This window comes from Apteryx mantelli, chromosome 18, assembly GCF_036417845.1.
Source record: "Apteryx mantelli isolate bAptMan1 chromosome 18, bAptMan1.hap1, whole genome shotgun sequence".
NCBI classification, from domain to species: domain Eukaryota; kingdom Metazoa; phylum Chordata; class Aves; order Apterygiformes; family Apterygidae; genus Apteryx; species Apteryx mantelli.
In genome coordinates, this window is record NC_089995.1 from 18,645,316 (window position 1) to 18,673,010 (window position 27,695).

Sequence of the window (27,695 nt, forward strand, 5' to 3'; positions counted from 1 at the left end):
CTCTGTCCCGCTCCGGCCCACGTCAATGCCGCGGCGAAGGTGTCGGAACAATCGCCTGACAAAGAGCTATTTTTAGGGGCCGGGGCTCGGAGCGAGGATACAGCCCGGCCGCTGACAATGGGGGGAAGGGGGCCGGGCTTCCCCAGTGACCGCTCGGCAGCAGAAGGACCCGTAAGATTTCCTCGATGACCCAGGCCCGTACAATACAAGGAAAGCGCGGCGGGGAGATACCCAAGCCAAGAGGAGCTGCTCCTTTACCTAATGGGAGTGACCCGGGGCGAGGGGCTGCGGGATTCGGGCAAAGAGCCGCCAGCGGCTCCTCCCGCGGACGCGACTCCCCCGCGGGTGGGGAAACGGGGCCAAGCGCCGCCGCGCTCGGGGTTCCCACGCGGCCGCTCCGGGGCCCGGGCCTGGCTCCGGCCTGCCTGTGCCGCGCGCCCCCGCGGGCTCCCGGGGGCGGCGGGTGGGCGATATAAAACTCCCTGCGCTGCCGGCGGGGCCCGTCCCCAGATCCGGGCTCCTGGGGAAGCCGGCCCCATTTTTTGGGGGCAAATTCCTCGAACCGGGTCACGCTCCAGCCCGGGATTGGGGGGGCCGGAGGGGTTTGGGAGGAGGCGGCAGAGGGGGCCCGGCCGCGCTCCCCCCCCACCCCAGGGTCTCCCCTGCAGCAGAGGGGGCCGGCGGATGCTTTGCTTCAGTCAATTAAGTTACTTTTGGGAGAAAAGTCGATACTCCGGGGAAAAAAAGAGAGGAAATCAAGGATAATGAACGTGAAAGTTAGTAAAGGTCACCGGGCTGGCCAAGGCGGCAGGGCCCGGCCCGGCTTTGGGCGCAGGGCAAAGCGGCACCGACACGGCGGGAGCCGGACCGGGGCCCGCGGCGGGGGGCGAAGGGCCGGGCTCGCTCCGCCGCCGGGCCCGGGACGGGGGGGGCCGCGGGGCCGCGGGCGCTGAGCGGTCCCCGGGGCGCGCTGCGCCGGACACGGGCCGCAGTTGCCACCTGGCGGCGGGCGCCGTGCACAGGCCGGGCCCGTCCCCGCCGCCGCCGCCGCCGGTAACGGGCAGGGTCCCCCCGCCGCGGCCCCGCAGCCATTTTGTGCGCGGCTCCCCCGCGCCGCGCGGCAGGGCCGCGCGCCCGCCGTATTTACCGCCGCTTCGCGCACGCCGTATCCGGGCTGCTCCCCCTCCCGGCCACCACGGCGGGGCCGCGGAGGGAACTACAGCCCCCACAAGGCCATGCGGCGCGGGCGGCCGCCGCGCATGCGCGCCTCCCCAACCCCTCCCCCTCCCCCGGCGGGGCCCCGCGGCACGTCGCGCGCCAGCGGGGCGGCGGGGTTTCCGCTTCCGGCGCGCCTCGCTGTGGTCCCTGCGGCTGGCGGCCGAGCCTTGTGCCTCCGCCATATTGTCTGTGTGCGGCGGCGGGGAGGCGGCGAGCGCGGCGGCCGCGGCAGGTACCGGCGGGCCGCGGCGGGCCTGGCGCCCCTCCGGGGGCCCCGCGGCGGGGGCAGCGGGCGGAGGAGGCAGCGGGGGAGGCGCCGCCGCGTCTCCGGCGCCGCCGCGCCCCCCCACCCCGCCGCGGGCACGGCGTGGGCTGTGGGGCCGCGGCCGCCCCTCAGGAGCTGGGCCCCGGCGGGGGGGGGGGGAGGGGGCCAGGCCGGGCCCCGCTGCGGGGACGGGGGCGAGGGGGGGAACCGGACGGGGCCGCCGCGGGGGGGGGGCCGGGCCCGCGGCCTCCCTGGCGGGGCGGGCGGTCTGCCTGCCCCCAGGGGAAGGACAGGCCCCGGCGGCGGCGGGGCGCCGTTTGCCCCCGGCTGTGCGGGGAGGGCCGGGCCCCGCGGGCGGGCAGCCTCCCCTCCACCTCTCTCCCAGGGCGCACGTTTGGGCGGTGTGGGGGTTATTTCCCCCAAAGGGGGGTTATTTCCCCGGAAAGCCATGTCCCTTCCCCCAAGGGGCAAGGCAGGGGGTGTGCGGAGGGGACAGGGCAGGCCTGCTTCTCCGTCTCTCTTTGCTCCCCGGCCGTGCAGGGTCTTTGCTCTTGGCTTTTCTGAGTGGAGGCGAGGGGGTGTTCACACACTTCCCCACCAGTTCCCCTCCTCCGAAAGCAGCCGTGGTCATTCGCGCCCCTGTAATTTAGTTCGTTGTGCCTTGGGGCAACGGGCTGTGTGGCTGTTGGTGAAATATGCTTTATAAAAGAAAGGGCAGATAAGATTATGAAATGTTCTGTGTTATTTGTCAGATTACTTTATTCTTTTTTTTTACTAAGGTCTCTGGGTGCAACCAATAAAGTTTGGATCATAAACATTCAATCACTGGTATATTTTCTGCTGACAGCAGCGGTAGATCTGTGTAGAGACTCATGATGGTATGTGCCTCTCTTCTGCAAGATAAATTTATGGATCCTGAGTCTGTGTTGATTCGGTAGTGCAGTCCTTTGCACCCAGGCAGAACCCCAGTAACTGCAACAGAAGTCTGCAATGGCGCAGGAGTTTGCACTGTTCAAACCTACCACCAGGTTGAGGTCTTGGAAGGCTACTGTTGCATTGAGCACTGATGCATTGCTGCTAAACTCAGTACTGTGTGCAGGTAACCGTGCTGTGTGCTCCGCGTGCACTTACCTGACTCATGCAAGCGCCGTCCTCAACGTGTTCCTTAAACCGCTGGGAAAAGGAGCTTGTAACATGTTTGAGAATGAGCGCCCGTTTGAGGTGATTGAAGGCAACATTACCCTTTTAGAGAGATTTTTCAAGGCTTCTTCATGGACACAGAGACTATACTACTTCCCCTTGGGGCAGTTAACAGTTTAGTTTGTACTCAGAAGCCTCTTTCTTTTTATAAGATGTAGGATGAAAATAATACTCGCCAAAAATATTCAGACTCAAATGGAGTTGCTGTTCATGCCATATTGCCGATTGGCCTGTGTGTTGAATATGACTCTCTAGCACAGATTCCAGGTGTAGCATGGGTAGATGGACAGGAATCGCCCATCCTGAGCATTGCTCGTGTCAGCATGATGTAGAAAATGGCAAAGCTATGGGTGCTTGTGCTAGGAGAGGGGAGCCTGTGCTGTATGTAGATAGGATTGGGGGACAGAGTGGAGCGTAGATGCTTGATCAGCTTCTTATCTTAATTAGTTTTTAAATTAGGGTGATGTGCCAGTTTGTATAGCAAGACGCTGTGCATGGTTAAAATATACCAACAGGAACAGCGGTACGTCCTTCTGTGGCAACACAAACTGTATATATACCTGAAGAAAGAAAACTGGAATAAAATGCTTCTCTCACTAGCAGAAATGTATCTATTCCAGTTTAAAGAGGAGCCTGCATTTGTCCCTGATAGGAGAATGTCTGCCTATTTTTTGTGGTTGGAAGTCCATCTCTTCTAATGTCTTCTATCGAAGAAGATTTTATTGTAAAAGTCTAGATCTTCTCATTATTACGAAGGCAGTATAGATCTTTGATAGACAGCGATCGTTCCCTTTCTGCTTGGCAATGGAGAGAGATTTACTTTTCTGTCCTGGAGTGAGGATGATAACATCATCTTGGCCTTGGCTGTAGCAAAGGAAGAAAAACTAATATAATTGAGTAGCCAGGTAGGGTACTGTGCTGGGGATAAACCACAGTAGGGGAGAATGGGGAAGTGTGGTCAGGGGTTCTGGTACTGGAGGAGAAGGCAGATGTTTTTGAATGGAAGATTCAAAACAGGTTCTCTGGTTTTGGCAGGACATATGGGTTAATAAATTGAGGAGAAATAGGTTCTGTTGGGAATGTGGCTCTTTAGAAGAGGAATAATAAAACTGGAAGTAGGTTTTGTAGCAAATCTGGAGAAAAATGGATCATGAAATATTTCATGAAATTAAGCAGAGTTAAGTTTTGTGACGTGACAGCTAATGGAACTCAATTTACGTGGAAAAAAAGCTGGTGCAAAGTGAGAACAAAGATAAAAACCTATGAGTGGGGATTACTAGGGAAAGACTTAGTAAAATATTGTTCCGTGAGGGAGGGAGACAACTACTTTAGTATTTGAGATTTTGGCCACTCTTCAAGTAGTGGAGATTAAGTAACTAGCAATGAAGTGGGCTTATGGAAGGAATTTGGGGGAAGACAGGACACCAAAAGGTAATCATAGATTTGTGGAGTTGTAGAAAAAGGAGTTCTGTTTCAAATCTGATGAAAGGAACAGGGTAATAACTTCTTCCAATTTTATTAAGGACAGTGTCTCTATACCTTCCACCTGAATTCTTTTTCTGCATTTTCTCCTTCCAGAACTGATTTTCTCTTTCTGTCTTTCCTTATGTCCTCTGAGGAATAAGGGAAAAGAAGGCTGGAGGAACAAATGGGTGACATTGGGGTGGCGTGATTAATTTCATGTCACATTTCTGAAGAGGCAGGGATTTATTTCTGGGTTACCAGGCCTGTCACCTCCACTCTTCATCCATTATTGAATTGCTTGTATTAAGGTATCTGTTTTATGAACTATCTGCGTGAGGTGGATGGCAGCCTAGATCTTATTGTCCTGTAATGGTCTTGAGAAAATAAAACCCCCAGACTTTGAGGCCAGGAAGGACTGCTGTGACTTAGCCTGACTACAAACATTGTCTGGTTTTGATTGTGAGACAACTCTTGGATTATTTTTCTAAGCTTGGATATCTCGTTCCAGGGGCTTCTGAGAGCTGACTTATCCTGGAATTTACAGAACCTAATTGGAGAAAAGGAGCTATCCTTTGGATCTAGAAAAACTGCTTTGAAGAGGAGAATGCTGCTTTCTGAATTGTTGTTAGTGCTGTTTCTGAAAGCAGAATATTTTTACAACCTGTTTTTTGGACTCCACTTAAGCTTACCATCAGGATGCTAAACCTATCTGCTAGTATAAAAGATTGATAAGAAGTGGGGTTATTGATGGTGGTCATGGGATCAATGATTCAAGGATATCTTCTGTTGATCAGGTTTCAGCCATAGAGGAGCAGCAAAACGAGCCTGACATGAATCTTACCTGTTTCTTTATTCATACTCTTCTGGACAGTTGCATTCAAACAAATGATTTTATTATCTGTTTCATGCTACTGCTTTGGGAAGTTGAACAGCAGTGGAGACCTAGGAGCTCTTTGCAGACTCGGGACAATACCACCCCAGGCTCATATTTGGAAGGTTGTGATTTCAGTAATTTTAGTTTTATACAGAGTTTATCTTAGTTATTTCTATTCATGAGAGGTAGATTATGTCCTTATTAGGATTGATTTCTAATTTTTAAGGAATGTTACCATTTGCAGGGAGTTTTCTAAAGCAGGCTGTCCAGCTTCTTAATTTAATGGCTGTATTATATTATGGTAGTTTACTTAATCCGAATGACAAATAAAATGTGTGCTATGTGGAAGTGGCAAGTCATTTTGGGCTCAGGTGGAATTTGGCTACAGGCTGCCAATTGGATAGTCCTGTCTTAAAGTGCTGCAGCAGTCCTAGAAATACTAAGATATTCTGTCCGTCTCTGTGAAGTAGGCCTCTGCATACTACACCTTCAGGAGTAACCAAAGGGTGAAATAACCTTTTTTTTTTTATTAAGCTGTTACTAAGTGTAGAGAGATTCCAGTGTGTTCAGTAATATTAACGCAGAATTACATGCCAGAATTTGCTTTCACTGGATGAGAGAGGTCACACCATGTTATGAATGAGTATTTCCTTAAGTCTTCCTGAATGTCTAGAGAGGTGAAATTGTGTCTATTATGTTCTGACCAAAGCCTCGGAGGCAGCTTTTCACAGAGTGCATCTTTACATACGTGTATATGAGTTGTCAATTCTTGTTTATTTTTAGTGCGCTGAAAATGGATTAGTGTGGACACATACAGCAAATTGATTCTAGTATAAAAAAGCAAGAGCTTCTGGATTATTCCTTTTTATTCTTTTAATGAGTTTTGTCACAGATTCCTCTGTCTATTACAAGAGTGCTGTTAAACTTCAGCCATAGCTTCTGCAGGTTAAGCAGTACTTTCATTATGTTCAGAAGGAAAAGGGGGTTTTTTGCTCACTGATGGAATTTCTAGAGCATCCAGATTATCATCTCATCAACTGAGTTTACAAATTAAAAGTTACAGAGTTTCTGCTAGCTTCAGCATTTTAGAATGTGTGGGTGTCTCAAAAGGCATATAAACGTATACTCTTCCCAAATCCATGAATTAATGCAGTGCTGTGGCTTTACTTGGTGATTGCAAGGTATGAAGAATAATGCTGTGGAGATGGACAAATTTGTCTTTGTATACAGTTGACAGTGGTGTGATTTTATTTGGTAGGCTGAGGGTGTATTCAGTATTTGTATCCCTACTGGGTTATACAGTGATGAATGCTGCTAGTCATGAGTTTCGGTTAATCTCCAAAACACTGATGTGAAATACAAAATCATAATGACACATTCCTCAGTCAATACATTTGCCTTGCCTGCTATGTCCAGGAGAGCTGCCATATCTAGCAGTAGCTATATAAACTGAGCGCTTGGTGTGTTACATAGAGACAGAATAATCAGTATATAATAGATAATGATTTCTGGAGATTAAGAACTGTTTTACTCCATCTGATTGTCAGAACGGATGTAGCTAAGTACATTTCATGTTTGTAGCAATGAATTTTTGGATAATTATGTTACAACTTTTACTCTGTAACTGCAGTTTGCATTGGCTACCTCTTCCTAAGCCTTTCTGCTGCCATCAGAACTGAAGATAGTTTGCAATGTATTGCGTGCTTGATAGGAACAGTTGTTCGCAAGGATTTCCTAAAGAAATGTGCAATATACGTGAGGTTATCCTTTGGCTGCAGTTAACTTTTCCTACCTCTAGGAATTGCATGATCAGATTGTTTAAAAACAACTAACTTTTACTGAAGGAAGATGCAGTTTAGTTGTCTGAATTCTAGATAAATCGCACTCCTTACATAAACCATAGGGATCAAAACAGCTGAGAGATCGGTCTGTCAGTACTCTTTGCTTGCTAATTAATGAGGAAAACAACTGCATCATGTATCAGTAATTACGAAGGTAGAAAGTTCCAGAGGACACTGTCTATTGACCTGATGTTGGTTGTAAAGAGCCTGTAGTGATGCTAATATATTCCCCTTTTTGAGCTTGTAGGAAAAGTTAGGTGGTATTGCCAGGATCTTGGGACCTGACAAAATGTAGTAATCACAGTTTTGGTAATTGACTTAAGGCTTGGAAAATACTATCCAAAGCTCCAGTGGTACAAGCTTTGGGTTTTTTTTAGGAATGTTCTTAGAAGAAGAAGAATCACTTCACACTGAAATCCTTACAAGTACTCTTGCTTTGGCGTGGTCAAAGCTGTAAAGATGTCTTTCCTAAAAGATGCATTGTGTGGTTGTTTCAGCCTTTCATGCATTCCCTGTAGTGTGCGACATGGCTAAAGGCTATTTCACTAATGGCGAGAGAGTACTGCTTGGCCTAAATTCTCATGTGAGAGGGAAGAGATGCTAACAGAATAAACGTTATGGATCAGTTTCTGTTTCAACACATTTATATTAACATGTTAGTTTGGCAATATGTGGCTACATTAATAGCCATTTCTATTTGGTTGTTACTGTACATCACTTAAGTCTCATGATACAATATCCACTGTGTTCTGTGGGGGCTTGGAACCGTAGAAAGAGAAGTTTCTGCAGAACTGGGAATGAATCAGAGCCTAGGCTTTAGTGTGAGTAAGTGGCATTGGACTTGCAGATGCATATGCGTCCTATAGTGTCATTGCTACTGGAACTACGGAGACCTCATCCAAAATAAGTCTGAGAATTTTTGTGTTAGGAAAAGTTTTCCCTTTGCTTTGTGTATAGTGAGCTAGCTTAGCTCTTAAGATATGAAGGAGAGTTCATGATTTTTTAGGGACGAGTGGGAAGAGAGGAGTTTTCACAGTTGACTAACTATTCTGTATAAAATCTCTTAGGAGAGGTGGGGGAGTGAAGAACATTCCAGTCACTGGCAGCCTCTTGTTGCTGGAGTAAATTTGAGCTGTTTCGGCCCAGGTGTATGTGGAGTTGCCAGTACTGAAATTTTGCAAAGGACAGTTGTCCAACTAGGCTGAGATTCTGGAAACCCATAGAGCATCTATGTGAGCTTCACTGAAATTTAGCCATTGTGGTACTGTACAAAAATGAAGGCTGACTGCAACTGTGAACTTCCGTTAGGTGGGTGATGCTGCTTTCTACATTTGTGAATTGGGAGATTTAAGTTCTGCCCAAGACTGTGGAGGCTAGCATCAAATACAGAGTTACAGTAAAGCTGTTTCTTGTTCTGTCTACTGACTTCTGCTGTCATCCTTCGTCCAATGGATGACTTCCTCATGGGCAGAAACTGCTAGCAATTCAAGGGAGGAATTAGTGAAGCTGATGAAGGAAGAGCTAGTATCAGTTTTAGGACATTGCTAGTGTAGAATTACTCTTGAGATGTTTCTCCCAGTTTAACTAAACTTGTCAGCCATTTTCCCTAATGCACTGATCGTGTTTTATTTTGAATTAAATCACAACTTTTCAGGCTTCTTTTTTAAGAGAATGTTTGAGGTCCTTATACATTATCATTTATTATTTCTCCATGGCTGGCACAATCTAATGTATACACACACTATATATATTATATGCGTGTGTGTGTGTGTAGTTTTGTGTGTGTGTATATATATATGTATATATATATATAGTGTGTGTGTGTGTGTAATGTAGTTAGAGCAGATGATGCTCTTAAAAAAAAAAAAAAAGAGAGAGAGAGAGAGAGAGAAAAGCTTGATTTCAAACCTAAGTTTTTTTCAACTCAATTGGATTCTAAAATCTGCTCTTCAACTTGATGTTGTCCCTTTAATAGGTAGATGGGCTTCAGGAAAGGATGGAATATGTCCATTTTATTAGTCCAAGCTCGTTTCTATTTCATCTATAAAATCATAGAATAATATAGGTTGGAAGGGATCTCTGGAGGTCATCTGTTCCAGATTTGTGTTGCTGCAGTTCCTGTATCACATAGCTACACAAATCAGGTTTCTGTTGTGAAACAGAATATATATATATTTTAATTAAGTTGATTACTATTATTTCTTGCTTTAGAGTTAAGATGGGATTTGAGAACTAAATTAAATGTATACTCTTTAATGTTGGCTACCAGTAGGTTGTACTGTAGTATTTAAGTATGTCTAGGTCTTTTAATTTCAGTATTGTCTATCCAGTACTAGATATTCTCCAAACATTCAAGAGGCAAGTGCTCATTCTCTGGGAGGCTTACAATCAAGGGATAAATAACCTATATGAAGGAAATTATAATGAATTTGATCTGATAGTTTTAATGTTTCCTCTCATTAATAAAGCATGATATACACTTTTGATTTCAGAGATTGGGTCTGAGCCTTTTGTTATGAGAATTAATGTCTTGCTTCCAGTGGTGGAAAAAGGAAAGGAATAGCCATTTGATTCTAGGTAACTTGTTATAATTCTTCTCAGCTAATCGAGGGGGTTAATTCAGAATGAACAGGCCGCTTTCTGTCTTAGCGATGTGTCTGTTACAGTTGCAGCTGATAATGAGCTTATATGGGGAAAGCAGAAGTGAGAGGAGAAGTCTTTAGACCTGTATGACCAATCTGTGAATCTAGCTTCCTCCTTGAAGGGACAATGACATTATCTTGTCCGGGCTATCTGGAAGTGGTAAAGTGATGAAAATATTTTCTTGGTTCTTTGGGTGTAGCTTGGGTCAATTCAGTGCTTATCGTCCTCCTTTGGCAATGTTTTCTGCTAACTTAATCTGAATTCAAATGGATCATCTGTAATGATCGTGTTTATATAGTGCTGAACATAGTTCACTGAGTTCGCTCCTGGTCTGTGCAGATGAACTTGGAACTATCTGGCAATATATTGCTGATGATGATGGCAAACGAGGAAGTTGTGCTGCTAGCAGCGATCCATAGAGAGGTTAGTATCGAGCAATGTTCATATTCACGGATGTCTTATTTATATTCGGATGTCTTATTTATACTCTGAGCCGTATGCAGAAAGGTCATCACTTGGATAGCGATTGCGAGATTCCTCAGGACACCAGTCTTCTGGGAAGCTCTTGGCTTCCAACTCACCCGGTGTCTGTATATGCACTGTGTCATACTGGTGCAACTTTTTAGGTTTAAAGTTTTGAGTAACTGTATGCTTTAGAGATGCTCCAGGCTAGAAACATTATTATTTAAAAGGAGGGGGAAAAAAAATTCGATGTCTCACTTATTCTAGACTAAATAAAAAATTAAGAATTTTACTGGAGGCTAAGTATGTGTGCTTTTTAGAACTAAATTGCTTAGTTTTCTTAGAGCTATGTTTTATGCCATTTGCTGTAAATGAATACATTTGGAAGGATAAAGGACATAAGAAATTCATACACTAATTAGGTATTAGTGCTGGAAGTAAGAATACTTTAAAAGAAACGAAGTCCTCTGTATGGGGTCTTGTTGTTGGAATTAGAGTGGATTTTAAGGATGCTGAGATCTCTTTTAACAGGAGGTTTTTGTAACAGTGTCTTAAATTATAATGTTTTAAAAGTCAAATTCAAAGTAAACATTGAGAGTCTTTTTACCATTTTGTTGAACTTCAGGCACAAGAAGTCTGTTTCACCAAGCTGTTCAGACAACAGATTACTATTAGGATAATTCAAACTTTTAAGAACTGGTTCCTTTTAATTAATAGACCTCCCGATTAGAAAATTCCTATATGATGCCAGCACAATTATTTCTGCCTCTTGATTGGGACTCTTGGGCACTCTGGCAGGGTAATTACCAGTAGTACATGGCAGTGTTTTATTTGACTGTGTTCTCATGACTTTTTTCTACATAGAATAAATTGAGTTCTGTGTGGTGCTTCTGGTAAGGATGCTGTGTAAGTGATTAGCTAATTGTCAACTTGGTAATACTGAAATGGCATTTTTAAGGGTATGCCTAGGTAGGAAAACCAACCGCTGAAACTGTTCCGTTGTACTCATTTGGTGCAACTTCCATGTGAATGCTGTTTGGTGATGTCTTCCCAAGAGGTAACCACATGAGTGCTAAAACAGCACAGCTAGAGTATTTTCTGTCTTTAGGCAAGCCTGAGTATTGAACATTGTATGTCAGACCTGTAACTGAAAGCTTTATCCTCCTCTGTATGTGATCGTTGGTATATTGCCTAAAAACTCGCGGTCATGTTTCCTAGTTAAGCACTACTGCTTTTCCAATTAGTTCTATCAGCCACTTAAAAAGCAAAATAATTCCTTCAGAGGTGCACTGTGTTTTTCTGAGACTGGAATACTTTCCTTTGCTCTCACAGTGGCCCAAAATGTTGTAACATCTTGGAGTGACCATAATGTTAGCTATAGGTTAGAGTAGGCCAGTTGGTGGCACTTGAGCACCAGGTTCCTGTCTGCTGTGCAGACTGCTACATGTAGGTGCAGGAGGAAGTCTGCTGGTAAGACGACTGCTATATAGATGCAGCACATATTAAATTACTGTAACTGCTCTGATTAAAGACTTATTTATTTATTTATTCCAGGAGGGTAGTGAAATACTGGTACAGGCTGCCAGAGAAGTTGTGGAGTCTCCATCCTTGCAGGTGTTCAAGACTAGACTGGACACAGCCCTGAGCAACCTGATCTAATTAGACCTGCTTGGCTAAATGACCCCCAGAGGCCCCTCCCAAATTTTTCTATGATCTATGCATTAATAAATTATATGTTCTGATTAGATTCTGACCACAGTAATATACTCATCCTTTATAATAAATTCAGGATGCTCATCTCATCTGGGCATAACAAATACTAACTGCTACTCATACTGTAGCTTTTCTGCCTCAAAACTGTAAGCTAAATTGACATTTACATGTCCACATCTGTGCCCATTATTTACCTCTATTTATATTGCTTCCTTTTATCAAAGAGCTTGGATCTATCACAAAATTATTCCTCTCTAGGGGTAGCAAAAGCAAAATATGTACAAATTCTTCAGCATTTTTGAGTAGAGGGAGTGAGAAACTTTAAATATTTTTAACTTTCAGACAAAGTAATTTTGTATATGTACATAAGTTCATGTTTGCTTTAAAATCAAGTTATCTGTGCAGTACGACTCTCTCTTCATTTCCCATAAAGAACAGTAGATGTGATTACCTGTCTTTGTATTTAGGCATTGCGTGCACATGGGTAAGGAGAAACAAATGTTGTGATTAAATTTTGAAATTTAATAAATGTCACTGTACTAAGCCTGTTCTAGTAAACTTGCATGCTCTGTTAATGTCTGAATATGTTTTTGGAAACGGCATCTAATTTCTAAGTTTGGGTCATGCCACCTAAACAGTTCGAGGTCTTTGGTGACTGCTGCTGAAAATGTATTTTATTAGAGGAATAACATTTTTTTTTTTAATAGATTTTTTTTTTTTTCCAGTAATACTTGGTATTTTTCACTTAGCCTAGCACCTTTCTGGAAGTGTCCCCATCCCTTACTGTGTTGAGGCCTGAGTTACAGCTCTGTCGTGGACTTTGGAAGAATATTGTGTGCCTTTTTGACCTTGAGGCTAGATTACTGCAATGGTGTCTACCAGGAGCTGCGTTCAAAAGCATTTGTGTGTCAGTAGGTCATAAAATAACCCATGTTACCGAGGTTCATACCACTGGAGAAGGCTTGTTCCAGGCAGAAAAGAGCTGTTGTGTACTTGTCCGTGGATGCAGAAGCAGGTGCTAGGGCACTGCGGAGAACATCAGGCTCAGATCCCCAAGGTCCTCCCCTTGCTTCATACTCCATGATTGAGCTGTGTCTGGGTAATAGATTGAAGTCCTGCGGAAGTCAGGAAGAAAGGAAGAAGGTTTGGCTTCTAGAATTTTCTTCTGGTGTGACATAGCCTAAACTAACCACTCTGAGCAAATTTGTAGGTCTTTCTGATTAGTGGGGCTATTGCTTTCTCCTGCAGTCCACCGGTTGCCTGTTTTCTGAGAAGGGATGAGATTGGTGTAGCAAGTAACTACATTATACTTATTCGGATTATAGCATTGCCCATGGATAGAGTGGCTTTCTATAAACAGGGTTGTATAGTCCTTGCCATAGACTACACAACAAATGATACTCTTTCATGCCCCAAGACAGCTTCCTTCCTTGTGAGTTATTTTGAAAGCTGACAAAGAAATTCTTGTATTTAAATGCCTAAGTGTGTCATCTTTCACTCATGGTGAAAGATTTGAGAGATGCAAAAATACTACTTTTATTTTAGGCAAATACTTCTAGTATAAGATTGTAATACTTAATAACATGCTTGTCAGCAGAAAGAGTCTTTCTCTGCCTACTTGCATCCTAATTAAAAAAATCAAACCTCCAGTCTGAGGATTTTAGCATGCTTTATTGGCTCTAACAGTGACTGTCAGCGCGCTTCTGGTGCGTAGCCCGGATTTATAAATGGTAGAAGGCTAAATGACATGTACAAAGACTCAGCAGTTGGTTTTTGATACAGGAGACATGATTCTTGACTATATACTTTTATGCCACCTCCATCACCATGATATTTATGTGCCTTCCAAAACAGTCAAGCAGTATTAGTAGGATTGCTTATAGGTATTTTTTTTCCTTCCTCACCTCAGGGCATTGTAACCTATGCAGTGTGTTTGTATTGGCAATGTCCAAAGCATGGCTTAAATTTGAATTGGAACACAATGAGGTTTGTGATGATTTAGATCCTGCTGGAGTTTTCTGCAGCCTTGGACCAGGCCCTAAGAAAGCTGTGTTCTTCATAAATGGGCTTTACCCCTGCACCAAGGAGTTCATTTTTGCTGAGGAGCACAGTTGCGTACCATGATTCCTATGCAAGATTTTAAGTAACTTTTACAATATCCTGGGCCCAAATTCATTTGGTGAGAAACCAATACGGGTTGTTGTCATGGAGGACTAGAAACTAGAGCTATTCTGCGTGATTAGTCAGTTTTTACAGTAAGCTACTATTGTCTTAAATACGTAGAAATCAGAATATTTGTTTCTGACGTACAATAACTTTCGTATGAGTTATTTTGACTAGTCGCAATAATGGCTAAAATTAACACCAAAGCTTGACCGAAGATTTGCTAAAATCAGAGTTTAAGAGGGAGGAAGTGGAGGTGCTTATTAAATCCTTCGGACAAGCAGAAGATGAAGAAATGTTTTTAGTCAGTTGCAGCAGAATTTCTCTTTTGCATTGGATAAGGCACCATAGTCCGAAACAGATGACGCCGTCTTTTGGACAGTCAGATTTAATATCTTGACCGTAGAAAGTTGTGATCAGGCTTGCTTCCCTGTCTCTGTAGAACTTGCCTAACTGACTCAGTTTGTCTTGAATTCTTGCAAGCATCCTCAAACAGTTTAAACCCCTGAAAGGTTTGTAGTGAGTAGCCTCTCTGCGATCTTGCCACTGTCCTTTTTCTTGTGTAACTGCTGGTTGGGGATGTACTGTTCCTCATGACAGTCCAATTAGTTTGGATGTAACTTATCAATGTAAACATGCTATGCCTTGTGGGGAAAGAGAACACTGTTGTCTATACTAGGACTTAATTGCATTGTCCAAAGCGGTGCAGCTTTTTTCTTTAGGTAAGCCCAAAGATAATGCCAAGCTTTTAAAAATAAGAGACCCGCTGGCTGCCTGATTTGTAACTCTTGTTCGCTGTGGACACTGGGTTATGTTTCAGTTTTATCTGTTGTGTGATGATGTGATGGGATATCAGTGCAGATGGGCATGAAGAGAGCAGCAAAATCCTTCTTCAGAAAATGAGGAAATGGGAAGAATGCTGCACTGCCAAAAGCTTCAGAGATTCCTGAGTCAACCAGGTTTTCTGTGTATGTAGATGCTTAGCTAGTTTGCCTCCTGTATTTTTCCAGTGGGCTGGTTTAGAGGGAGTAAACTCTGTGGCAATCTGAGAAACAATGGAAGATTTGTCTTGCTGTAGGATAGGATTTCCACCAATAATTTCAGCCGTTTCTTATTTGCTGAAGGGCCAGAGCCATCTCAGCTTCTTTAGATATGAGAGCCACAATCTATACCTTGAGAAGCTTGCTTAGAACATTGAATGAGCAGTTAGAAGTGCAGAAAGCTTGATGACTTATGGCTTCTTCCCAAAATCTATAGGAAGTAATATGCACTGAGGAGATAGGCAAAACTTGACTGTAGAGAATCTGCTCTTGGGTTGGATGTCTTTGGGAGGTGAGCTCAGAGGGATCGCTACTTTCCACGCAGTTTGTCTTAATAGAAGAATTTTTCTTGGGTATTTAGTTCTTGATTCTGACTTCCTGAGCCTTTGGAACAGATCAAAGAAGCAGAAGAATGCTTCTTGTCTCCCTGCAATTTGAATTTTAATAAAAAGCAAGCATAGGAACAACAGGGAGTCAAAAATAAGTGTTTTTAAAGCTGGTTTGTTCTTGTGTATTTGAGGTAGTGATGAAATCAGTCTGCGAGATCCTTTTAAGAATTGCAAGTAAATCCTGAACTTCTGTTTTAAATTAAAATTGATGCTTCTAGAAGTTGAAACTTTCAGAAAGTGCTTAATTTAGGCTGCACAGATGAGCTTGTAAATGTGTCAGCTCTGTTATGTAGCATCATTTATTAATGCGTTGCAAAAAGATGATAGTCATGCAACCTTGAGTGAATAGAGTAGTTCTGGTTACATGCGATGGCATGAGAGTTTTTCCTGTATGGAAGAGAGAATATGTTAGATGGTTGTTGCTTTCAGTTCGGAGCTGAAAGGGAGGAGTCTGTCTGCAGATATAGACCACGCTGCATTCCTTCCCTTTTGGGAAGTTATCTTTGCCACCTTAAGTTAGAAACAGCTTGCTCAAAATTGTAAGGTGCATGTGGGCTGTTATTTCTGTTAACTGAGCTGAGTGCTCCTTTCCTCTTTGAAGGAAAGCAGACAAATAAGTTTTCAAGTTCTGATGAATGATCCCAGGCCTGTGGCTGGTCTCCAGCCTCTACTTCTCAACAGCTTTTAATGATTAACTGAAATATTTTTATATTATCTTGAGATTTTAACCTTTGGTTTATTTTGTTTCTGCAGTTTGAAGAATCTGAGGCCCATCTGAGGCCTTTATCCCAATTCCAACTTTGGAGTTCTGGTAGCCTCTGATTTCAGACGTCTCCTTTCCATCTGCCAACCTGTCTGATATGTCGGGACCCGTGCCGAGCAGGGCCAGAGTTTACACTGATGTAAACACACACAGACCCCGGGAGTACTGGGACTATGAGTCACATGTTGTTGAGTGGGGGTAAGTCTCCAGGCTGCTTATGGATGTCCCTGGATTGGGATTGATCCTTGTAGGATCTAGCATAACAGTGCGTGGAGATTTCAGGCACCTGTGCTGCATTAGGCTTTTTCATGCTCTTTGGCAGATGTCTAGGATGCATGGCCTGTATTAGGATCACAGCTTTTCTTCATAATTGCAGGAACAGCACAATAACCTTTTGTGTGTTTGAAAGTGTTTGTAGTCAAAATTTTAAATCCCCAGCAGTGCAAGAACACTTTTAGCAGCTCCACTAAGAGTTAGTTTGAAGAATTCTTGCCAAGGAGTCAGGAAACTTATCCTTCTGGAGGGGAGAAAATCTTTTTTAATTTCGAAGAGTCAAAGCAGCTCTGGGTGCGGGGCTGAAAAGAGATGAAAAGATATCTGATGTTGTTCCTAACTTGGATGAGTAAAGAGACTAAGCAGACTTAAATAGGTACATGTTATTTTGTGACTTGTTGCTCAGCTCTCTGCAAGTGACTGGAAAAGACATGTATGCCTTTTTTGAAGGAGGGAGGTGTCTAAATTGAGCTTATGACTAAACCGTCCAAGAACCAGACAGCAGTGATGCCAGCTTAGTAGTTATGCATTCCTGCTTTTGCATAGCAGGGCCTGGACTATCCGAGTTCTGCCCTTAGCTTTGTTACGGTTCTTGGCTTCTGAAATTGTACTCTGTCTTCTCGGCATAAGTGTAAGTCTGTTTTTAAATGGGCTAACACTTAAGTTTTTGGTCTTAATAACTTTATCGATTTTTAACAAGGTTATATTAGGAAATACGTAGTTTCCACATATATATTCATATATATAAAAGACTGCTGGAAGGAATAGCTTGCGTTTGCTGATGCTGAAACGTATAGTTGGGCTCATGTCATCTATTGTAGAAGAAACAAGTTCTGAATTGAATTGGCTTAGTGTGACAAGAAGCTTGCTGTATCACTCCTAATTCTTAATCCTCACTTTCAGGAGATTTAAGACACTAGTTAATCCAGCTTGTTTGGAAGGTGAGGCAGTGCTTTAGTATTAAAAAGCACTTTGTAAGTTGTGGTGGAAATGACTGAGCTCTTTGGGACTTTTAACTTTTTATCTCCACAGAAATCAAGATGACTACCAGCTAGTTCGAAAATTAGGCCGAGGCAAATACAGTGAAGTATTTGAAGCCATCAACATTACAAATAATGAAAAAGTAGTTGTTAAAATTCTCAAGGTGAGCAGGGGATTGGGTAAAAGATGAAATCTGTTGTGGGGTGATCAGGAGGCTAGAAAGTGCAGTATTTGGTCTAAATTGTCTGATGTTCTAACACTGAAATCCTAAAAGCCTGGCTATGGAGTGCCATTTGGTGAAAATGGCAATCATTTCAAGCCTACAAGTAGAAGCCCTATGCCTCTGCCTGTAAGGAATTAGCCTTTATGTTAAAGAAGTCCTGATGTGCAACACATTTGCACTTGGAGCTAAAAACCACTTGAACAGCTGACTAGAAAATTCTCAGCTCCAAACTACCCGTGCTCTGGCATGCTTTCATGTGAATAGAGGCCTATGAGCAAGTGGGATCATTGTCCTGTAAAACCACTGATTAAATTTAAAGGACTGCTAACTTAATTTTCTTTTCTGCTCTGCAAATTCCATTGCAGATGTAATATCCTTCCAGAATAAGTAAGGGTCTCCTGGAAACTGGATATTCCACTGCCTTGATTTGTGAAATACCTTCATTTAGTAGCCCTCAGATAGCTTGTGGACTTCTCATGGTTCTAGATTTACCATATGCCAGTTAAGGTTTTGACTATCAGATCATGTTCAGACTGCTTTAAAAAAAAAACCATGCCATCTTCCTAACCTTTTTTTCACATGCAACTAATGTTTGTAGCTGTCATAGTTGTATCGTTAGAAAGGAGACTGCAAATATTTGAGCCATTACTTGAATGATGCATAGTCAGATAACAAGAAAATTTAGCTGTTTGAACTTACTTGCAAAGGCTCTGATGTATTTTACTAATTCGCAGTCACCTACCTTTGTCATCTAGATGATGAGCTGTCTGTTAGCCTCACTCACTTGAATGCTTTATCTTAACACTTTGAATTTTTATTCTTCAGCCTGTAAAAAAGAAGAAAATCAAGCGTGAAATCAAAATCTTAGAGAATTTGCGAGGTGGTCCCAATATAATCACTCTTGCAGATATAGTAAAAGACCCTGTGGTGAGTATGAAAGGAACTTAAAGGGTACGTTGGGGTTAAAGCTGAAGTTGCTGAGTTTGACTTCAGCTCTGATCTGTCTTATTGTTTTCCCCTGCTCTTAAACCCTGCCTTTGAATTGCTTAATCAGATCAGCTCTTAATCTGATTAACTGCTTTCAAAGGGCCCTTCCCCCACAGATCACTCCAGCCCTTCACTCTGTAAGAGTGTGATACCACTGAACTTAGACATGTCAATTCATTTTACAAACAATACTGCAGTGGACTTTGGCTTTAGCTTTCCTTTCTCCATCTGAAGGGAATTCCAAATGTGTCTGAGGTAGAGAAGCTTTTAGCAGTTTCAGGAGTAAAAATTTATTTCATTATCTTAAATAAAAAACAGATTATCTCAGTTTAACATGGCTGAACACTTTTATCTCTGTTTTAGTCCCGGACCCCTGCTTTGGTTTTTGAACATGTAAACAACACAGACTTTAAGGTACAGTATAATGTAACTTATAATATGTTTTCCATTTGAAAGCTGCATCTAATGTATTTTTTGAGGAGGGACAAGTACTTAAGGAGCAGGCAGATTATTTAATCATTTGCTTCTGACGTAACAGCTCTCTTTAAAGATGAATACACTTGGGGCAGAAGTTTGTAATTAAGCCCTCAGTACCATTCTGTCACAAAAGTTACAAGATGAGAATCCAGATTTCAAGCTTTGGAGCAAATTCATTGCATCTAGTAGACCATCAGTGCCTGTCACAGCTTTACTCAAGCTGAGTCTTTTTGAAACGTTTCGCAACAACTGTTTCCATGGCTTTCCATACTTCTAGGAGAAGGGATTTAAATGTTTCTTTGTCCCCTTCCTGTTAACCTGCCTCAGGAGGAGAATGGCTGTGTAGTGCCATCTGGAATAGCTGCTTAATCTTGCAGAGCATCTTCAGTCTTTTTGAGAACCAGTCTGCAGGCATAACATATCATGTTGGTGGTGGGCGAGTGCAACCTGAGGGAGTTAGTGACAGAAACCAGTATGTACTATCTGAGCAGAGTTAGAAGTAAACCATGTATTTGATCTGTAAGGGGAGAGGAACAGGCTGAACATGTGTGGGATGAGGGTAACTTGGGAAATTTTTACTGTTCATTCAGATGGAGTTCAAGAACCACATCAGCAGATAACAGGGGTGGGTTGTTCTGGATTGGCAGGAATATGATTTTTTTTCTTTGTGTTGAAGTGATGTGTTTTTTCCCACAGCAATTATACCAGACATTAACAGATTATGATATTCGATTCTACATGTATGAGATCTTGAAGGTAAGCTGGTGTTTTCTGTTTTATCAGCTTGTTTATTTCTAGAGTTTGCATCCAGCTAACCCTATAGAGATGGTTATCTTGTCATTAACCAGGGGAGAGAAGGAGAAAGCCTATGGAAGAATGGGGTAGAAAATAGACGTCAAGTTAGTATCAGTTGTTCAGCCTTGTTTCCACAGCAGATTCTTGCCCTTTTTGAGGACAGAGAAGCTCTCATATTTTAACCTTTGCATGCACTGAGATAACTGCAGATTCTAAATCACAGATATATTGTAGCTTCTGAAAACAGAAAGTTGTAAGCTGTTACTGGGTGGTTTTGTGCTTTAATGTGGTGTAAGTATTTGTTCTTCTGAAACATATATTTCCCCTCAGGAGTCTGGAGAAGAGCAGACTTGTTTGATCAGAAGCGCTTAGTAACTCTGTTCTTAGGAACTCTGAAATTCCATTTTTATGAGGAAGCCCATGAGGTGAAGTCAAATGCTTCTGTGTTGCTGGGACTTCCTTGTGAGAGGGCTCTAGAAGTATTTTTTGAGGTCCATGAGTCTAGTCCAAGATAGAACTCTGGGTAGTAAAGTCTTGCCATCTGGTTAGACTGGGTATATGTGGAAATGCTTCTGAATATGATTGAACTTGAAAGATGCTTGTGACTCCAGTGTCCCTCTTTGTGTGTGTCCTACAGGCTCTAGATTACTGCCATAGCATGGGAATCATGCACAGAGATGTCAAACCTCACAACGTCATGATTGACCATGAGCACAGAAAGGTAATGTGGGGCATGCTGGAAGAGAGGCAGGGGTCCTACTTTTCTCTTGGCAGACCAGAATTCCTTTTGGGTGCTCCTATATTGTGATACTAACAGGCATCCTTAAGGGGGGTAGCACTTCCATTATGTGAACAAGCTTAAAATGAAATTTTATAAGCTGCTTTTTGTAAGCTTTTATGGGTTATATGTTTGAACAGGAGTTGGTAAGGAGAGAGACTTTATTTAGACCAGATCATGATATGGAGGCAGAGGGTGTTAAAAACAGACAGGCTTTCAGAGATAAACTCTTTGGGTCTGAATTAGAATGTTTCCCCCCAAAAGTTGAGTGATATAACTAGAACTCCCTTGAAATCAGCAAGTCAGTTAAATCCTTCTGGTGCTTCTAGGTAAAGTTGCACCTACAGGAGGTCATGTCTGAGCTTTTAATGCTTTCATACAGAGTAGTCTCTGCTTTTACTTTAAAATTCACTGGGACTAGGTTTTAGTAGAAGCTTACAAATAGTATTTCCTAGAGATTTTTTGAAAATATGGACCAAGTAACTTGGTCAGAGACTTTGTTACCCCTATTCAGGGAGAAAATGCATTTGTGAGCTTTTCTCTTGGTGAATACTAGAGAATCCTCACAAGAAAAATTCACTCAGAGCTTCTTAGATACCAGTCAGTCCTGAAAAACACGTGCACAAGCAACCAAGCTTCTTCAGTTCTGGCACTTGCAAAATGTACTTTAATATCTTTCCAGATCAAGGAGAGAAGGAAGGGGCATGTGATTAAAATAAATGCTCTAAATGGAAATAGTCATCAACTTCAAGTTAACTGAAAATAGAAAACTTGTAAATGAAACTTCAAACTAAACTTGTCTGTAGTGTGGCTTCAGCAAGTGGAGAGCTGGAACCTCCCTTGAGCCTTTTTTCTTTTTGCTTTCTACCATTTCTAGCTTAGACTAATAGACTGGGGTTTGGCTGAATTCTATCACCCTGGCCAAGAGTACAATGTCAGAGTGGCTTCCCGATATTTCAAAGGACCTGAACTTCTTGTAGATTATCAGGTAAGAATTACCAGGGTTTGTCATTGGCTTTTATACAGAAAGTCTGTGCCATTTCAAGGTAATGAAACAGAAATTCAGATATCTAGAGATCTGAAACTAAAGACAGTCCATTCAAAAGTGTAAAGAGCAGTGGCTATAAAGCCACTGAATTAAAGAAACTAATGAGTTATCTCAGGACCTAAGGAAGACGCACAGAACTATCATCATGGATCTTGAAATGCAAGTGTTGAGTATTTTTTAGCAAGGCTGATGTAGGAAGGTACAAGAATAAAAGAAAATCCTTTGGGGAATAGCTAGTACTGTATGAACTTCTAAATTAAGCTGTAAAAGCATCTAGTAATCTGATGGCAGTTTGCATTATTGAAATGCTGTGGGCTGGCAATAGCAGAGTTACTGGTTACTTTCAGATTGCGCTGATTCTGTTTTAAGGCAATTCCTCGTCTGTCCATGTTGTACCTGTCTCGATGCTTCCCTTCTCAGCCTAGGTTTTTCAGTGCTTCACAACATCCTGGTCTGTAGTGAAAACAGTAAGAGGCATTGGTCTTTAATATCTCTATTGCAGAAGGATGGAAATAGGATACCTGCTGTTTTGCTAACTGGAACACTGAGCTGAACAGTGGTCTAGCAATGAAGATGCATAAGCATGTTTCAGTCTGTTCCCAGTTAATATGGCCATATTTGTATCATTGGGGGGAGGGGGGCCCTATTAGTGTTGTGAATTTTTTCTGCTGAATTCATTAAAAGCTGAAATGTGCTTCCGATTTTGTACAGATGTATGATTACAGTCTGGATATGTGGAGCTTGGGTTGCATGTTGGCTAGTATGATATTCCGAAAGGAGCCGTTTTTCCATGGCCATGACAACTATGATCAGGTGAGAGCTGGTCATGTACAATCTCTGTTCATTTAGCACAGTGAAGGTTTTCTGCTTACAGTTCTGTCAGGGGAGCTGAAGAATAATTTAAATATTTTTGTAATGGCTTCTTTGCTCAGTTTGAAGCCATGTTCCTTTTCTAAATCATCTAACCAATTAAATAGAAATAGATTTATAGTGCTTTGTATTCATGAGCTCCTCAGTAGGTATCTGGAAAAGTTATAACAATAGTTACATTAAGGCTGGTGTGTTCTGGTACATAGATCCATAGATTCTGAGGTTATGTCACGTGAAAAGTCCCTGCTCTGCCGATATCCATCTTCTTTTTTTCTCTCCTCTCTCTCTGTATAGAAACTGTGAATTCAGTACAGTTTTATACAGATTCTGAAATCTTTGTGTGTTGCCTTTAGGCCAAGATTCTTGCACTTGGACCTTTAACCTGTGCTCTGCATCTGAACTAATGTGTTCAGATTGAGAACACTGACCTCCTTTTCTCAAACCTTAATTCTGGAGCCCTCCAGGATGGCACTTCACCCTTCACAGACAAGTTACAGAGCTTCTGATTTTTTGTCCGGTTATTCTTCCCTTCCTACCCTATTGGTTTTGATTTTTTTTTTTTTCTTGCTATCGAGGGAATTAGTGTTGCAAGATTTTTAATTTTATGGAGGTTAGGGTATACAGCTCCTTCCTGGCTGCTTTGGATTATGAAGTATCAAGTATGAGTGCACGCATGTTTATGATGCCTGTGATTCTGCATGGCTGGAGGAGTAGGAGCTACAAGACAATGCTGTGGCTGCTGGTTCACAACACTAAAACCAGGTTCAGGCTCCCAAGGGATCTTCATACTGCAGTATCTTCACGCTGGCTCTGGCATTACCATTCCCTCACGGTAGGACTGATGTTTTTGTTTGTTCCCAGCTGGTGAGGATAGCCAAGGTGCTGGGAACAGAAGATCTGTACGACTACATCGACAAATACAACATTGAACTGGATCCACGTTTCAATGACATCTTGGGCAGGTGAGCCAAGGTCCAGAGTAGTCCAAAAGCTTATGAGCCCTTGGTAGACCAGGACAGCTACTGCTTTGGCAACGGACCTTTAAGTAAACAAATACTTCTGCCTAAGGGAGAAAGCAGTGCCAGGATTCTTGACAACAGTTACTTTGTGGCTTCAGTCCCTTTTACCAGTGCTTCCCATGGAAAGTCCTTTCTCTGCAGATTCACTTGAGGAAAGATTTTTAAAGGTCATTTAGACAAAAAATAAACTGCTGGAGCTGAAGCATGAGAGGCAGATGCTCTCTTAGTATTCTAGCAAAGAAACAAGTACCAGTGTTTCTGAGAATTACAGTGCAGGAAATCAGTTACTGCTTAAGATGGCATTTACGCGGAGTTATTTCATGTGTGACGTACAAAACTACAAAGAACTAATGTTGGGGTCATGAGAAGAGCAGAAGATGGGATGTTAGGCCTGTAAGTTCATTCTGAACTTCAGTCCTTATGCTGTTGTGAGCCATGGCTGCTGTGCCGCCACGTGGTGGCACAGTGTACTGCTGCTTCACGGTCCTGTACAGCTCTGCCCCTTTGCTGCTGCACCACGCAGCAGCCCGTCTCAGAGGGATAGGAATCTACTGCAGTCCTTGCTTTTTAAAAATGTGACGTTCATCACTGATGTCCCCAGCTCTGTCTCTTTTGTGTATTTTTCCTGCAGACACTCCCGTAAGCGATGGGAGCGCTTTGTTCACAGTGAGAACCAACATCTGGTAAGTCCAGAAGCTCTGGATTTCTTAGACAAGCTGTTGCGATATGATCACCAGTCACGACTCACAGCAAGAGAAGCCATGGAACACCCCTACTTCTGTAAGTATCAACTCTTACTGTTTGAACAGTTCTTCCCCTGCCTCTGGCAAATCTCAGTTCCAGGAGTTTATGAAAATAGGAGCTAAGAAAAGCAACATAATATGCCTGGTCTTTGCAAGTAATTGCATTGGAGCTGAGACTGCTTGTCTCTCTGGTAGATAAAGTAGGCCACTGCCACCTGAAGAAGCTGAAGTGTTATGTGCCAGTGTCGAGCCAGTGAGTCAGCACCATGTTAAAGAAGCCTTAGTGTTAGACCCATGCTAATTTCAGCAGATGTCGGGGTACGCTGACTCCTGTGTTTTGATAAAATGAGATAACTGATTTGTCGAGTAACAAACCGTTTTGACTCATTTTGTTGCTAAATGTGTACCTTAGTGAATATTATCTCAGTTCTTGTGTTTGCAGGCATAAATGAAACTTTCACTAGCAAATGTGTTTAAATGCTTGCTGTCTTTTTACAAATAAATAAGATTTAATATATAGGTTTTGGGGGACTGCTGTAACAATGCAAAATATTCATATTTGCTCAGTTATGTTGTCCTTTTCTTGGTGCTGAACTGAGTCGTGCAATTAACAAACAGTATAGATCTATATTGTGCCTGTGGCAAATGTTCAAGTGAAATGTTTCACAAGTATGAGCATTTGTAAAGCTGAAAACTTTGAATGTGAGAGTTGGAGGAACAGCTAAATTAAGTTGTGTCCAAATACAGATACAAGTTGGGCTGAAGTCAGCATGACAAAGGGCAAAATTTGCAATTCCCTCCTCTGCCACAGTAGGCGTGGGAAGGGGTTGTTTCTGTTCAGATGGTATCATTATTTACTTGCAGCTGAAAATAAAGAGGTAGCAGTTAAAATGGGAATGTCTTACAGAAGACATCAGTTGTCACTGGAGCTCATTGCAACTCAAAAGCAACTGTGGGATGTGTATAATGTTACTGTAGTTTGTGAAAATCTTACTGCTTGCTACACAAACCCACTTTATGGGTTTGGTTTTATTAAATTGCTTCGCACAGAAGGGAGAAGGTCAACTTCACCTGTCAAGCAGTACTCCTGAGCTAGAGAGCGTGTCATTTGAGCCACTTTTGAGTTATCACATGTTTCCTTGGGCACTTCTTGGGCACTTCCCACTGGAGTTGGTGGAAACTGCTGTGTTCCAGTAGATGAAAGTTGGTATTACTTCTAATGTAGGCGGCTTGCCAGGACTAGCTGTGCACAGAGGCAGGCAGTGTGCTTCAGGTGCTGTCTGCCAACAGGGCACCTAAAGCGAGTGTGTTCTTCCTAGATCCCATTGTGAAAGACCAGGCTCGGATGGGCTCGTCCAACATGCCAGGTGGCAGCACTCCTGTCAGCAGTGCCAGCATGATGTCAGGTCAGTTCTGCCATTGACTGTTTTCAGTGCATGACATTTTAAAGCATTTATAATAGCTGTGTGGATGTGAGGATCCAGGAGAGAGAATTCTACAGGTGGGGCATTAGGTCATCTCCTGGGGCTGATGACAAGTGCAAGGAAAGCCACAAAGAAGCGGGTGGGAGAGAGCGATAAATAAGGCCTCTCTGCAGCTTGACCTGCTTTTCTAGTCTTTAAACAAAACTGCTTTGCAGTTGGATGTTCTGGGAGCAGTGTGAAGGACAGTGATCCTGCCATACAGGGCCACATCTGCCTTTAGGAGACACTTGTATGTATTCAACTCTGAGCTCTTTTCAGAATCTGTAGAGAACCGTAAAATATCTTTAATCTCAGCTTATTTTGGAAGCTGTGGAAATAAAATGCCACCAAACTGAACTGCAAAGATGACTGTTCATTTAAGAAGCTGAGCTGTCATGGATAGGGATGCACCGTTTTCCCCTCTAACTCTTGTTTAATTGTCTCTGTTTCAGGGATCTCTTCAGTGCCAACACCTTCACCCCTTGGACCCCTAGCAGGCTCACCCGTCATTTCTGCCACCACCACTCTGGGGATGCCAGTTCCAGCTGCTGCAGGAGCTCAGCAGTAGTGATGGGTTTTGTCTCCTGCTGCCTGAGCTGAGTCAGGTGGGGAAGAGGTTTCCCCTCCACCTCTCCTCAGGACGCAGCTCGTGCCTGGCAGGGGAAGGGAGGGGATGGAACGCTTTGGAGGCACCGTGTCTGAACTGTTGCTTGTGGATTTATAGTAGTTCAGTCATTATATACAAAATTATTATAGGCTGATTTTTCTTTTTTTACTTGAACTTTTCGTAACTCAGGGGATTCCCTGAAAATACCTACAGATGGAATATTTCTCGGACAGTTTTTTTTCCCCCCAAAAGTACTCTTCATTTAAGAACAAAGATGAATCAACAGCATTTCCAAGCTATTGCATCCTGCTGGAAATCTCTTCTCTTCATGTTCCCACCATTACTCCTCCACCAGCCTACACCTTGGGGGATTGTGCTGTTCTCCAGAGACTACCAAACAAGGTCTTCACGAGGCAGGGGAGGGGGATTCTTAAAGTACCAGTCACTTTAACCCCATATCCTGCATATGACTCAGCTGGGGTACACTGAGGAGAAAATTCCAGTATGGAGAGGTGGTATAAACTTAAAAGAAGTAAGTGCAGATAATGTCTAAAGCCCTATTGATTGAATCATGTCTCCTTAGGAGCCAACCAGAATGCCAACTCACTCCCTTGCATGTAATTTTAGTCTTAAAGCATAAAGTTACTGATCCAATTGAAGTCCTTGCCATTTCCTGGTAAAGGTGCTCCTGTAGAGTAAGCCATACTCTAATTAGTACCTTTCTCATGGAGGGTTCTTCCTGCCATTGCTTGGCTTGGATCTCTGGAATTAGTTTGTTATTGGGTATATTGTTTTTAAATTGTTTATATAGGTTTCAAGCTGGTGGCTACTTAAAGCTGGAAAAATCAGACTGCGCCAAGTCAGATATCACATCTTCACCCACCATCCCCTCCCTCACGTGCCATGTGGTGAGAATACCAGTTACCTCACAGTCTTGTAAATATGCACTGAGAGGAAGGAGCGAGCAGACTTAAACTGAAATGGTAGATCAGTAATTGTGGACAAATATTATCATTGACAACAAAATACACCCTTGTTACAGCCCTGCTACCCCTTGCTGTGTATATATACTTTGTCCTTCATATGTGAAAGATCCAGTGTTGGAATTCTTTGGTGTAAATAAACATTTGGTTTTATTTATCGAGGTTAGATTTAAGTTCCCTGTGTAGAGGTCTCACTGGGTTGGTGTTGCACACTTTTACACAGGAGTGGCCAACAGCCCTGCACGTCCTGGGGAGGCCGCTTCCCTATTCTCCTGCACCTTGTATGATCTGTTGTAGTGAGCAGTGCAGAGAAGCCTTATAGAAACATCCCAAGCCAAAGTATCTCCTGGGATAAGGATCTTTTGCCATAAAAACAAAAAACACCCTCCTCCTCTGTCTCAACCCTGATGGCA

The 27,695-nt window shown here is 42.9% G+C and overlaps 1 protein-coding gene across 6 annotated transcripts; it reads left to right on the top strand.

The window, feature by feature from the left end:
* The first annotated feature begins 1,358 nt into the window (after positions 1–1,358).
* On the top strand, positions 1,359–27,443 carry CSNK2A1 (casein kinase 2 alpha 1). 6 transcript variants are annotated; one of them, XM_067308021.1, is made up of 14 exons: positions 1,370–1,450; positions 4,656–4,771; positions 16,026–16,233; positions 17,341–17,452; positions 18,338–18,439; positions 18,863–18,913; positions 19,673–19,732; positions 20,409–20,492; positions 21,427–21,537; positions 22,309–22,410; positions 23,329–23,429; positions 24,118–24,266; positions 25,549–25,635; positions 26,145–27,443. In XM_067308021.1, the coding sequence occupies exons 3-14, from the start codon at positions 16,133–16,135 to the stop codon at positions 26,258–26,260; spliced, it is 1,176 nt and encodes a 391-aa protein (XP_067164122.1). In that variant the 5' UTR covers positions 1,370–1,450; positions 4,656–4,771; positions 16,026–16,132; the 3' UTR covers positions 26,261–27,443. The 6 variants fall into 6 exon arrangements, with proteins under 6 accessions (XP_067164121.1, XP_067164125.1, XP_067164126.1 ...); XM_067308020.1 differs by lacking the exon at positions 4,656–4,771 and having other exon boundaries at positions 1,359–1,450; XM_067308023.1 differs by lacking the exons at positions 1,370–1,450; positions 4,656–4,771 and adding an exon at positions 2,314–2,361.
* The last annotated feature ends 252 nt before the right edge of the window (positions 27,444–27,695 follow it).